The following is a 13,785-nucleotide window of genomic DNA, read 5'->3' as shown; positions in this document are numbered from 1 at the left end:
AATTCGCAAAGAAGAGCTCGAAATCTACAAAAGCACCGATTTTTATCAAGATTTATCGGCTGAATTGCAAGAAAACAGCAGAAATCTGCACTAAATCATCAAAATTCTTAGAGAAATCCGCTTATTTCGATGCAAAACGACGATTTTTCGCTGATTTTCGCCGTTTTCTGGCTTGAATTCGCAAAGAAGAGCTCGAAATTTACAAAAGCACCGATTTTTATCAAGATTTATCGGCTGAATTGCAAGAAAACAGCAGAAATCTGCACGAAATCATCAAAATTCTTAGAGAAATCTGTTTATTTCGATGTAAAACGACAATTTCTCGCTGATTTTCGTCGTTTTCTGGCTTGAATTCGCAAAGAAGAGCTCGAAATCTACAAAATCACCAATTTTATCAAGATTCAACGGCTGAATTGCAAGAAAACAGCAGAAATCTGCACTAAATCATCAAAATTCTTAGAGAAATCCGCTTATTTCGATGCAAAACGACGATTTTTCGCTGATTTTCGCCGTTTTCTGGCTTGAATTCGCAAAGAAGAGCTCAAAATCTACAAAACCACCAATTTTAGACAATAATCTAATATATATTCAAATAATTGATCTACATAATATGTAGTATATATTTATCTAAATGTGTACTTGAAACAAAATGAGCATCAATATCTAAGTAGATAAATATTAAAATTTGTCAATCAGGAATTGTGGTTACACAACTACATCTAGCTTTAAAAATTTGTTAATATTGTTTGTGATCACGTCCACATAAATGTATAACAGTTTTCAATATTTTATTAAATTATAGCCCGCAGTTCCCGAAAGAAAACCAAACTAATAATTTTCAACGTTTGCTATATTTAGGTAGGTCATTTGGAAGAACCAAGTAATCCTTCTATAATGACTAAATACTAAAAATTTCATCTCATAATTAATGAGCAAACAACAATCACCAAAAAGTTCAAGCTAGGCAGTCACGACTTTGAAGTTCGCTACTAAAATATTTACAACAAATCATTAACGACTCGTTTAGGGATCAAATACGTTAAAAATGAACAAAATCTTTAATTCGATTTTCTAATTAAAAGAGATTCTCAGGCGAGGTTCAATTAGAATCAAAGTTTTATAATAAGCTGGCTAATTACTAATCAATTTCCATCAACACGCCAGAAATCAGTCAATTAACGACATCGGATTGATAAAATCATTATCTAAACCACTTATTAATTCACACCACTTGTGTATGATATTGAATTACCACGTTTACACTACAGACTCCGCCTCAGATCAGCAAAAACAAACATACTTACGTCTCAATCTGGACACTCTATCCCCTCTCCTAGAAGTAAGCCAACCAGATTTGAATTTATCTGTGCACGCCCACTTTACCATTGGCAGATATTAAGGTTTGAGTGAGATGTTGACGGACTCGGAGCCGACATAAAAAACACGTGGTAAGACAGAGAAAGAGAATCGCAGCCAAAAATCAATAAGCATGGAATTGTCGAAGAAAAACCATTTTCCTTTGAAATGTATTCTGGGGATTTTTAATTTAGAGGGTTGAGATTGTTTTTCGGGATTATCCCGAGGCGACTTGACGTATTTGATCGAGGTAAGAGATCGTTTGAGAGAGATGGCTGAATGCGCCGCCGCATCCGACAGAGACAAGCGCATTGACCAGTAGGCGTGGCCAGAAGCAGACTTCAGTAATAAAGATGACTATTTTGAAAACTTACTCAGTTTGACAGCGTACTTTTCGAAGTAAACACTTGAAGTGCAAGACAAGTGCGTGTGGTGAACTTATGAAGGATCATGGCGTTCGAGGACCGCTCTAGCCCTAGCACCGCCACCGACGATGCCACCCACTCCATTAAATCCCCCAATTCCCCCGAATCCTCTAGGACCTCTCCGTACACGTGCACCACCATCTCCCAAAACTCCCCCAAAAGCGACTTCTTCCGCATCACCTCCTTTGCCTTGTCCAGTCCGAGGGCATCACCCGAACCCGAACCCGAACCCACCATCCAAACTTTGAAATATTCCATCAGGAACATCCTCAAACCGGAATTCGGAAAAAATGCGGTGCTGAAAACGAGAACCAGCCCGAAAATCGGGTTCAAACCCTATGAGATTAAAGAGGATGTTAAGCCGTTTTCGACGGCTCCTTTGGGAAGTTTGTGTCAGACGGTGTCGCAGATCGGAACCAGTAGAAGTCCTGAACCCATTTCGCGAGCTACAACACCGGCGAAGACAGTGCTGCCCAATCCCGAAGAGATCAAGAAGGACGAGGGAAATGTGCCTACATTGTGGCCTGCTTGGGTTTACTGCACCAGATATTCGGACCGGCCCAGTTCAGGTAAACAATGGGGTGCTTTTTGGGTTTGATATGGGTGCGATACAGACAGAGCGCAAAGGGTCAAGAATCTTGAACAGATCGATTTCGTTGCTCGGAGAAATTTTAATCAATTTTAAACGTTTTACCTACATTATGTTACGTTACCAGCTATTTTTACTTTATTTTTTATTATTTATTTAGAAATTTTAACTTACTTCTCTAGCCAATATATTATTTAGTCATTTATTATAATAATATGTAATATTAATTGATTGTACTTTTTTTACTAAACTGCATATCAAGTCTTCTTATCTAAAAATGTAGGTTTAATTAATTATTATTCAACGCTTTGTTTTTTTTGTCAGCTATAAAAGAATAATAAAGTTTTTTTTTTAATTATTTTAATAATATAATATTAATAATATATTATATATGTATTATGTACCTTTTATAACCAAGTGATTTATGGGTACAAAATTAGTGTATATATTCAAAAAAATATAGCAATAGGATGCAATAAATTTTCTAACAATTTCCGTGTATTTTCTATAAGGTGTTTATAAATGTTTCTAGCATCGGGGGCTTTGGAATTCCTATTATACACTATTTTGCCGCTTTGTTGTTTTAGTGAAAATTAGTTCTGTGTAAAAATTTTAGATTTTCAGTCTTCAAACCACAACTTGAACGTTTTTTTTTAAACTAACTTTGTTCTATCATTGAGGTTAACTATAAATGTCAGTTGAAAAATCGAAACTCACCTTTGTAATAAGCGGCAAATTTCTTTGACATTTCATAACCACCCTTGACGCTAGAAACATTTATAAACATCTTGTATTTTTTTTTATTTTTTTATAATATACAGGGTCCGGCAACACAAGACAAAATTTTGAAAATTTGCATACGCTCACAATTGACGAAGCTCTAGAAGCTGGCAAAAAATTGTTTTTTATCACCATTTGTTTGGCGTCGCGACGCCCAAGAAGTATAGTTTTACGCAATTTTTGAGTTTTTGCTAAAATATTTGCGAATTAATTTTTTTTTTTGACATAACTGTAACACAAATATTTGAGTTTTTGTTTTAAATCAAATACAAAATGTGTTTAAAGTTTGCGGAAAAAACGCTGCTTTATCAAGATAGTTTTTAAAATTAAGACGACGCAGTAGCTAACTACGTTTACACCAACATTTCACAAGTCACTTCATTCCCTTTTATAAAGGTTAATTTTGATTAACACGGGCATGTTGCACTTTATGGACACCAAAAATCGTTAATTAACATCGACAAAGCGACAATTTCACCAAGCCAAAGGATAAATGTCATTTGTGACACAAGATGTTGACAGATGGGTGTAAACGTAGTTCCCAATTTTGACGATTTTAACTTGATAAAACAGCATTTTTTTCTCAAATTTTGAAGACAATTTGCATTTAATCTAAAATTACAACTGAGATATTTTAAACATATTTGCATTTAAAAAAATTAAATTAATGGTTGATATCACAAACCCTCAAAATTACTTAAAAATTACATTTTTCTTCTAGCTTCTAGAGCTTTGTCAACTATGAGCGTATGCAATTTTTCAAAATTTTCCACCCCCAAAATCGTCTTTAATTTTAAAGTTACAATTTTGAAAATTTGCATGCGCTCATAGAAATTTGTTTTTTATCACGGTTTGGTTGGCGTCGCGACGCCTAAGAAGTTTTTTTTTTTCAACATAACTGTAATACAAATATCTGAGTTTTTATTTGAAATTGAATGCAAATTGTGTTTAAAAATTTGCGAAAAGTTAGTTTTCAAAATTATGACAGCGCAGCGGCAAACTACGTTTACACCAAAATTTCACAAGTCACTTCATTCACTCCTATAAAGGTTAAAAATCGTTAATTAACATCGACAAAGCGACAATTTCACCAAGCCAAAGGATAAATGTCATTTGTGACACAAGATGTTGTCAGATGGGTGTAAACGTAGTTCCCAATTTTGACGATTTTAACTTGATAAAACAGCATTTTTTTCTCAAATTTTGAAGACAATTTGCATTTAATCTAAAATTACAACTGAGATATTTTAAACATATTTGCATTTAAAAAAATTAAATTAGGGGTTGATATCACAAACCCTCAAAATTACTTAAAAATTACATTTTTCTTCTAGCTTCTAGAGCTTTGTCAACTATGAGCGTATGCAAATTTTCAAAATTTTCCACCCCCAAAATCGTCTTTAATTTTAAAGTTACAATTTTGAAAATTTGCATGCGCTCATAGAAATTTGTTTTTTATCACGGTTTGGTTGGCGTCGCGACGCCTAAGAAGTTTTTTTTTTCAACATAACTGTAATACAAATATCTGAGTTTTTATTTTAAATTTAATGCAAATTGTGTTTAAAAATTTGCGAAAAGTTAATTTTCAAAATTATGACAGCGCAGCGGCAAACTACGTTTACACCAAAATTTCACAAGTCACTTCATTCACTCCTATAAAGGTTAAAAATCGTTAATTAACATCGACAAAGCGACAATTTCACCAAGCCAAAGGATAAATGTCATTTGTGACACAAGATGTTGTCAGATGGGTGTAAACGTAGTTCCCAATTTTGACGATTTTAACTTGATAAAACAGCATTTTTTCTCAAATTTTGAAGACAATTTGCATTTAATCTAAAATTACAACTGAGATATTTTAAACATATTTGCATTTAAAAAAATTAAATTAATGGTTGATATCACAAACCCTCAAAATTACTTAAAAATTACATTTTTCTTCTAGCTTCTAGAGCTTTGTCAACTATGAGCGTATGCAAATTTTCAAAATTTTCCACCCCCAAAATCGTCTTTAATTTTAAAGTTACAATTTTGAAAATTTGCATGCGCTCATAGAAATTCGTTTTTTATCACGGTTTGGTTGGCGTCGCGACGCCTAAGAAGTTTTTTTTTTCAACATAACTGCAATACAAATATCTGAGTTTTTATTTTAAATTTAATGCAAATTGTGTTTAAAAATTTGCGAAAAGTTACTTTTCAAAATTATGACAGCGCAGCGGCAAACTACGTTTACACCAAAATTTCACAAGTCACTTCATTCTCTCCTATAAAGGTTAAAAATCGTTAATTAACATCGACAAAGCGACAATTTCACCAAGCCAAAGGATAAATGTCATTTGTGACACAAGATGTTGTCAGATGGGTGTAAACGTAGTTCCCAATTTTGACGATTTTGACTTGATAAAACAGCATTTTTTTCTCAAATTTTGAAGACAATTTGCATTTAATCTAAAATTACAACTGAGATTTTAAACATATTTGCATTTAAAAAAATTAAATTAGGGGTTGATATCACAAACCCTCAAAATTACTTAAAAATTACATTTTTCTTCTAGCTTCTAGAGCTTTGTCAACCATGAGCGTATGCAATTTTTCAAAATTTTCCACCCCCAAAATCGTCTTTAATTTTAAAGTTACAATTTTGAAAATTTGCATGCGCTCATAGAAATTTGTTTTTTATCACGGTTTGGTTGGCGTCGCGACGCCTAAGAAGTTTTTTTTTTCAACATAACTGCAATACAAATATCTGAGTTTTTATTTTAAATTTAATGCAAATTGTGTTTAAAAATTTGCGAAAAGTTAGTTTTCAAAATTATGACAGCGCAGCGGCAAACTACGTTTACACCAAAATTTCACAAGTCACTTCATTCACTCCTATAAAGGTTAAAAATCGTTAATTAACATCGAGAAAGCGACAATTTCACCAAGCCAAAGGATAAATGTCATTTGTGACACAAGATGTTGTCAGATGGGTGTAAACGTAGTTCCCAATTTTGACGATTTTAACTTGATAAAACAGCATTTTTTCTCAAATTTTGAAGACAATTTGCATTTAATCTAAAATTACAACTGAGATATTTTAAACATATTTGCATTTAAAAAAATTAAATTAGGGGTTGATATCACAAACCCTCAAAATTACTTAAAAATTACATTTTTCTTCTAGCTTCTAGAGCTTTGTCAACTATGAGCGTATGCAAATTTTCAAAATTTTCCACCTCCAAAATCGTCTTTAATTTTAAAGTTACAATTTTGAAAATTTGCATGCGCTCATAGAAATTTGTTTTTTATCACGGTTTGGTTGGCGTCGCGACGCCTAAGAAGTTTTTTTTTTTCAACATAACTGTAATACAAATATCTGAGTTTTTATTTGAAATTGAATGCAAATTGTGTTTAAAAATTTGCGAAAAGTTAGTTTTCAAAATTATGACAGCGCAGCGGCAAACTACGTTTACACCAAAATTTCACAAGTCACTTCATTCACTCCTATAAAGGTTAAAAATCGTTAATTAACATCGACAAAGCGACAATTTCACCAAGCCAAAGGATAAATGTCATTTGTGACACAAGATGTTGTCAGATGGGTGTAAACGTAGTTCCCAATTTTGACGATTTTAACTTGATAAAACAGCATTTTTTTCTCAAATTTTGAAGACAATTTGCATTTAATCTAAAATTACAACTGAGATATTTTAAACATATTTGCATTTAAAAAAATTAAATTAGGGGTTGATATCACAAACCCTCAAAATTACTTAAAAATTACATTTTTCTTCTAGCTTCTAGAGCTTTGTCAACTATGAGCGTATGCAAATTTTCAAAATTTTCCACCCCCAAAATCGTCTTTAATTTTAAAGTTACAATTTTGAAAATTTGCATGCGCTCATAGAAATTCGTTTTTTATCACGGTTTGGTTGGCGTCGCGACGCCTAAAAAGTTTTTTTTTTTCAACATAACTAATACAAATATCTGAGTTTTTATTTGAAATTGAATGCAAATTGTGTTTAAAAATTTGCGAAAAGTTACTTTTCAAAATTATGACAGCGCAGCGGCAAACTACGTTTACACCAAAATTTCACAAGTCACTTCATTCACTCCTATAAAGGTTAAAAATCGTAATTAACATCGACAAAGCGACAATTTCACCAAGCCAAAGGATAAATGTCATTTGTGACACAAGATGTTGACAGATGGGTGTAAACGTAGTTCCCAATTTTGACGATTTTAACTTGATAAAACAGCATTTTTTCTCAAATTTTGAAGACAATTTGCATTTAATCTAAAATTACAACTGAGATATTTTAAACATATTTGTATTTAAAAAAATTAAATTAGGGGTTGATATCACAAACCCTCAAAATTACTTAAAAATTACATTTTTCTTCTAGCTTCTAGAGCTTTGTCAACCATGAGCGTATGCAATTTTTCAAAATTTTCCACCCCCAAAATCGTCTTTAATTTTAAAGTTACAATTTTGAAAATTTGCATGCGCTCATAGAAATTTGTTTTTTATCACGGTTTGGTTGGCGTCGCGACGCCTAAGAAGTTTTTTTTTTTCAACATAACTGTAATACAAATATCTGAGTTTTTATTTTAAATCTAATGCAAATTGTGTTTAAAAATTTGCGAAAAGTTAGTTTTCAAAATTATGACAGCGCAGCGGCAAACTACGTTTACACCAAAATTTCACAAGTCACTTCATTCACTCCTATAAAGGTTAAGTTTGATTACACGGGCATGTTGCACTTTATGGACCCCAAAAATCGTTAATTAACATCGACAAAGCGACAATTTCACCAAGCCAAAGGATAGATGTCATTTGTGACACAAGATGTTGACAGATGGGTGTAAACGTAGTTCCCAATTTTGACGTAATGAAAATCAAAACTAACTTGACAAAACAGCATTTTTTTCTGAAATTTTGAAGCCAATTTGCATTGAATCTAAAATAACAACTGAGATATTTTTAACACATTTATATTGAAAAAAAATTAAATTAGGTTTTATAATTAACTAAAAATTACATTTATCAGTGATGAAAAAACAAAATTTTGCGTCATTTTATCTTTAAAATTAAAGACGGTTTTGGGGGTGGACACTGTATAGTAAAATTTTGCCCACATTTTGAAGTTAGTATTTTGCAAATTAAAATTAAAAATGTCTAGCTAAACGTTCCGTGTCAATTTTATGACTTACAAATGAATTTACGATAGAACTCAAGGATATCCTCTTATTACACTCATTAACATGCATGTTTACCATAATAAACCGTTAAAAACCCCACAATAAATTGATCTTAAAGTAATAAAATTGACACCAATATTATGACATGTTGCCTCTAAACCAGTTAGTCGATTTCACGGTAAAAACGCTACAAACAACAGAAAATTAAAACCACTAGAACATTACAGTGCTGCGATTTATTCAACGAGAAAATGTAAAATTCCAAAAGAAGTGCTTAAAACTGAGTTAATAGAGTTGTTTACGTGTGCGGCAATGAATTGGTTTCTAATAAAAATTTGAAATGACTCAAACGCTAACTTTAATAGCCTTCGATGAACTTAAGTGAATTGCAAGCTTTTAATCTAAATCTGTGATATTTCGGCGATTATTTTCTTGGTTTTTGTAATGACGTCATACATCAACCGGTCTTTTATCTTGAAATTAATTCCGACCGAAAATAAAGAAACACAAAATCCTGACAGAGAAAAACTAAAACAGCCGAGTTCTTTATCAGATCTCATAAGTATACAGTAGCCCCAACTAATTGCTTGAAAAATGTCAGCTCGAAAACAATGGGAATCTCGATGATGAATCCTCGACATTAAGGTGAAAAATATCGCTTTTATCTTTAGCGATGCAGTGATGACGTGTCAATACATCAGATCTGAAGAAGTAAAGAATCAGATCGAACCGATCGCGATAAGCTGACGGAGGTATGTTTGGTTGCATAATTACGCCGCCGCGTTAAAAATTCACTGTCATCGATTTCAGTGATCAATACATCAACTCGACACTTAAAATTAAAAATAAATTCCCTAGAAGTGTGTTTTTTAGTTCATATGGGGCTCCGTCAGCGGTCTCGTTGAGTGTTTTTTAATCGGTGTATTTTTAGGCCCCCAGTCAGTGGCTAACAAGCCATCAACAATAACTGTAGCTCATCTTAAATGGCCCCATAATAAGTTAGGCCCTTCTGTCCCCATATTTCAGGCGGGGTTTAATACCTCCCTAATGTCCTCTCGGCAGTTTGCTAACTGCGCCACAATTGCTCTAATTAGAGACAAATGTCGACCTTAGCTCGACTGTCATGAATACCCTCTTTAGGGAGGTACGAAACGGCTATTGATCAAAACTGCACAGGACCGTAACGGTTGAAGACTCTTTGGGGAATTCCAGATGGTTCTGTTGAGACAGCCGTGTGAAAACTGCTTTTCTAACAAAATAAATATCTTGAAGAAATTTTGGAAACACCATTAATTTTTTAATGCGAGTTCACGATTTTTTAAAAAAATTGCATTTTTACTAAACATGCAATTTCACCACGTTTTGTGATAAGAAAATTGTTTTTCTCTAGTTATTTCTGGCATTCACTCGCATAATAGTTATTTATGTATTAAGGACATAATGTGGATGTTTATGTTCGAGGGCAATTAGATTACAAGGTCGAGATACATAAACATCAAGTTATGCCCGTGTTACATACAACGTTTTATGTCTTACCAATAAATTTTGATTTTTTAAAAATAAATAATTTCTCCGCAAATACAAATTTCTGTTCTTGAATCTACATAAAGACTAGAAAAATACTTAACATGTCGTTTTGTGTTAGTTTAAAGATTTAATCATTTTAATTACCAATGGCTTTATATACAATTTCTGATTTCTACACTGTTTATTTGCGATAATTGAAACCACAAAATACTATTGCAGTTGATTTATAATTTATTAATCATTAGTTAATTCGTTAATTACTAGGAACTATGTTATTAGCATTATTTTTATTATTGTTATTAAAATAACCTAGTGTCATGTCAATGAAATTAATCTTAGAACGCTTTGCAAAACAATTGAAAGCGTATCAAGACGGCAGGTAAAATTCCATCTAAAATTGTTGAAAACGCTGCAAAAGCCACTGAAAGTTTCTTGCCAACAAAATCTAAAGATGAAAAATACGAAAAATTCATAACATGGATAACCCATTTGACATAACCTCAAAAAAACACGCGCGCTCATGCGAACTGCAAAGCATGAATGTTTTACAGCCTCAAAACATTACAACCAGTTTATTTATTCAGGTACCTTTTGAATTTGACTGTTTGATGATAATTAAGTTTAAATGCAATTTGAATATGGCGGGCAAAGAAAGCAAGTCGATTCGTAGCCAGTCGCTGTTTGTTGTGAGGTTGCTAAGACACCTTAATGCCCTAGGGCGTAATTGTACCTCTAACGTACCGCAAATCCCAGCCATAAAGAGCCAATAATTAAACGGTAAGACAAAAGATTTTTATAACTTTAAGAGCTTATTGAAATGAGCTGAATCTACATTTCAAAAATGTCAACATGTAGGCTAGAATTCATTATTGTCCAAAAAATCGGTAATTTTTAAAGACACATTTTTCCAGAACATTTAATACAGGGTGATTTTTAAAAAACGGCTGGCGTTGTAGAATTTTTATTTATGAACCGATTTCAAAAATTAAAAAAAATTAAATTACTTTTAATTTACTATAAAGTGATGATTTTTAGAATTTTTCTAAATGTCTTAGTATCTTTTGGACGATATTCAACTTTCTTTATTTTAAATTGGCACCCATTTTTTTTGCATAATTTGGAAGATATTAATTTTTTTGATTCAGAAATGTGTAATCTCTTTCTAAAAAATTATCTAAATTGAAAAAAATAGGCAATAAAAGTTAATAAAATCAATTGTGCAATGAAAAAAACGGGATGGCGTTTCAACAGTATTTTAAATAAATTAGGTAGATGTTTTTTCTCATTTGTAATTATTATTGTCTTTTGTTATCAATAATTTAAAAAAAAAATTGCCAATCCTTTGTTATTTGCTGCTTTTTGACATTACAATAACGGTATTGTGTTATTTGACAGCACACACCTAGATTTTATTAACTTTTATTGCCTAAATTTTTTCATTTTTGATAATTTTTTTAAAAATATTTTTTGTAAAAATAGACCATATTGCACATTTGTAAATCAAGAAAATTAATATCTTCTAAATTATGAAAAAAAATTATATAGGTGCCAAATTAAAAAAAGAAAGTTGAATATCGCCCAAAAGATACTAAGAGATTTAGAAAAATTCTAAAATCCTCAGTTTATCGTAAATTAAAAACAATTTAAAACCATTTTTTTAAATTTTTGAAATGGGTTCATAAATAAAAATTCTACAACGCCTGCCGTTTATTAAAAATCACCCTGTATGTTCTACTTTTACAAAAAAATATTTAAAAAAAAAAATATCAAAATTGAAAAAACGTAGGCAATAAAAGTTAATAATATCTAGGTGCATATGGTGTCAAAAAAAAAGAATGCCGTTATTATAATGTCAAAAAGCAGCAATTAACAGACAGGATTGGCATTCTTTTTTTTGACACCACGCACCTAGATTTTATTAACTTTTATTGCCTAATTTTTTTTATTTTTGATAATTTTTTTAAAAATATTTTTTGTTAAAAGTAAAACATATTACACAATTCTGAATCAAAAAAATTTGTATCTTCCAAATTATGAAAAAAAAATGAGAAAGTTGAATATCGTCCAAAAGATACTAAGACATTTAGAAAAATTCTAAAATCCTCAGTAAACCATTTAATTTGTTTTTTAAATTTTTGAAATGGGTTTATAAATAAAAATTCTACAACGCCTGCCGTTTATTAAAAATCACCCTGTACGTTCTACTTTTACAAAAAAATAATATCAAAATTAAAAAAACGTAGGCAATAAAAGTTAATAAAATCTAGCTTGCATGGTGTCAAAAAAAAAAGAATGCCCTTATTGTAATGTTAAAAAGCAGCAAATAACAGACAAGATTGGCATTTTTTTTTTTGACACCAAGCACCCAGATTTTATTAACTTTTATTGTCTAAATTTTTTATTTTTGATAATTTTTTTAAAAATAATTTTTGTTAAATGTGTTTTGTTGAATGTTAAACATATTACACAATTCTGAATCAAAAAAATTAATATCTTCCAAATTATGAAAAAAAAAATGAGAAAGTTGAATATCGCCCAAAAGATACTAGGACATTTAGAAAAATTCTAAAATCATCTGTTTATAGGAAATTAAAAACCATTTAATTTGTTTTTTTTTAAATTCTACAACGCCTTTTTTAAAAATCTCCCTGTATAAGTGTAAATAACTTTAATCTAGGATTAAATCTACTTACTTATAGCGAATTGTTAAAAGTTAAATTTTTTCAAGATCAAGAAAAATAATTTCTGTTTCTTTCCAGGTCCTCGTTCTCGGCGCATCAAAAAACCGAACAAACCCACCAGCGAAGACAAACGACCAAGAACTGCATTTTCCAGTGCTCAACTGGCCCGTCTGAAGCACGAATTCAACGAGAATCGATATTTAACCGAACGAAGAAGGCAACAGCTCAGTGCAGAGTTGGGTTTGAATGAAGCGCAAATAAAAATTTGGTTTCAAAATAAGAGAGCAAAAATAAAAAAGTCCTCGGGTCAAAAAAATCCTTTAGCTTTACAACTGATGGCCCAGGGACTCTACAATCATTCGACAGTGGCGTGCGATGAGGATGAAATGCCTCTGTCGTCGTAATCTTTTCAAATTAGCTTTTAAAGTCGATCTCATTATATTTATTATGTACAAATTATTTATCTTGTTGTGTAAATAGTTGTAGTATATGCAGGTTGATAAAGGCATCTCTCATACGTAGTTATGTCATTTCTAATTGTACTATTGCTTGAAATTTCGCGTTGAAATAACACTGTAGTTATGTAGATTGCTATGTATGATAAAAGCCTTAAAAATAGACTGATTAAATATTTAGATTATAGAAAATTGTGCAATGTTCTCTTAAGACTTTCTTGTATATATGAAATAAATATTGTTCTTCCATCACGATTGTTTTATTGATTCCTTTCAGCAATCAATTTATCATTGAATCAAGGACTTTTTGCTGCGATTTGTTTGCACAATTGAGAGATTGAAATGAAGGCATGCAAAAAGAATGAACTCGATTAAGATCTTATAAGGTTTGTGCTAACGATATTCATAAACAACTGTCACAACCCAATAAAGTAATTAACGGTGACTTAATTGACCTTATCTTTTCAACATCTGCAAGCGTACTTCTTGTATAAAGCGGGATTTAAACGCTTAATGTTTATTTCTCCTTACCAATTAAGTGATTCCACTTAAAAAGATCATTAATACTGAATAGTCGACACTTGCTTTACGCCATTTTTCCGCGTAAATAAATTTAGAAAGCCGTAAAGTCACCTTTTACGCACCAAGTGTTAATAAGAATCGAAGTCTTCTCTATCAAAAACTGAGACAAAAAAAAAGTTAACGCTTGTTAATCAGCTCAAACAAATTGTTTCGTGATTAGTAAAGTTTTATTTATTTATTTCAAGTTTTAACACCTCGTCATTGTT

The 13,785-nt window shown here is 31.4% G+C and overlaps 1 protein-coding gene across 1 annotated transcript; it reads left to right on the top strand.

Moving 5' to 3' along the window:
* Nucleotides 1-1,736: 1,736 nt before the first annotated feature.
* On the top strand, nucleotides 1,737-13,247 carry LOC148180747 (segmentation polarity homeobox protein engrailed-like). Its single transcript, XM_088035274.1, has 2 exons — nucleotides 1,737-2,350; nucleotides 12,621-13,247. Exons 1-2 carry the CDS (start codon nucleotides 1,807-1,809, stop codon nucleotides 12,944-12,946), a joined length of 870 nt encoding a protein of 289 aa, XP_087891400.1. The 5' UTR covers nucleotides 1,737-1,806; the 3' UTR covers nucleotides 12,947-13,247.
* The last annotated feature ends 538 nt before the right edge of the window (nucleotides 13,248-13,785 follow it).

This window comes from Gnatocerus cornutus, chromosome 1, assembly GCF_029298725.1.
Source record: "Gnatocerus cornutus isolate USDA-ARS CGAHR chromosome 1, icGnaCorn1.1, whole genome shotgun sequence".
Lineage (NCBI taxonomy): Eukaryota > Metazoa > Arthropoda > Insecta > Coleoptera > Tenebrionidae > Gnatocerus > Gnatocerus cornutus.
The sequence above is the reverse complement of the archived record's forward strand: the minus strand, read 5'-3'. Positions and strand labels throughout refer to the sequence as shown.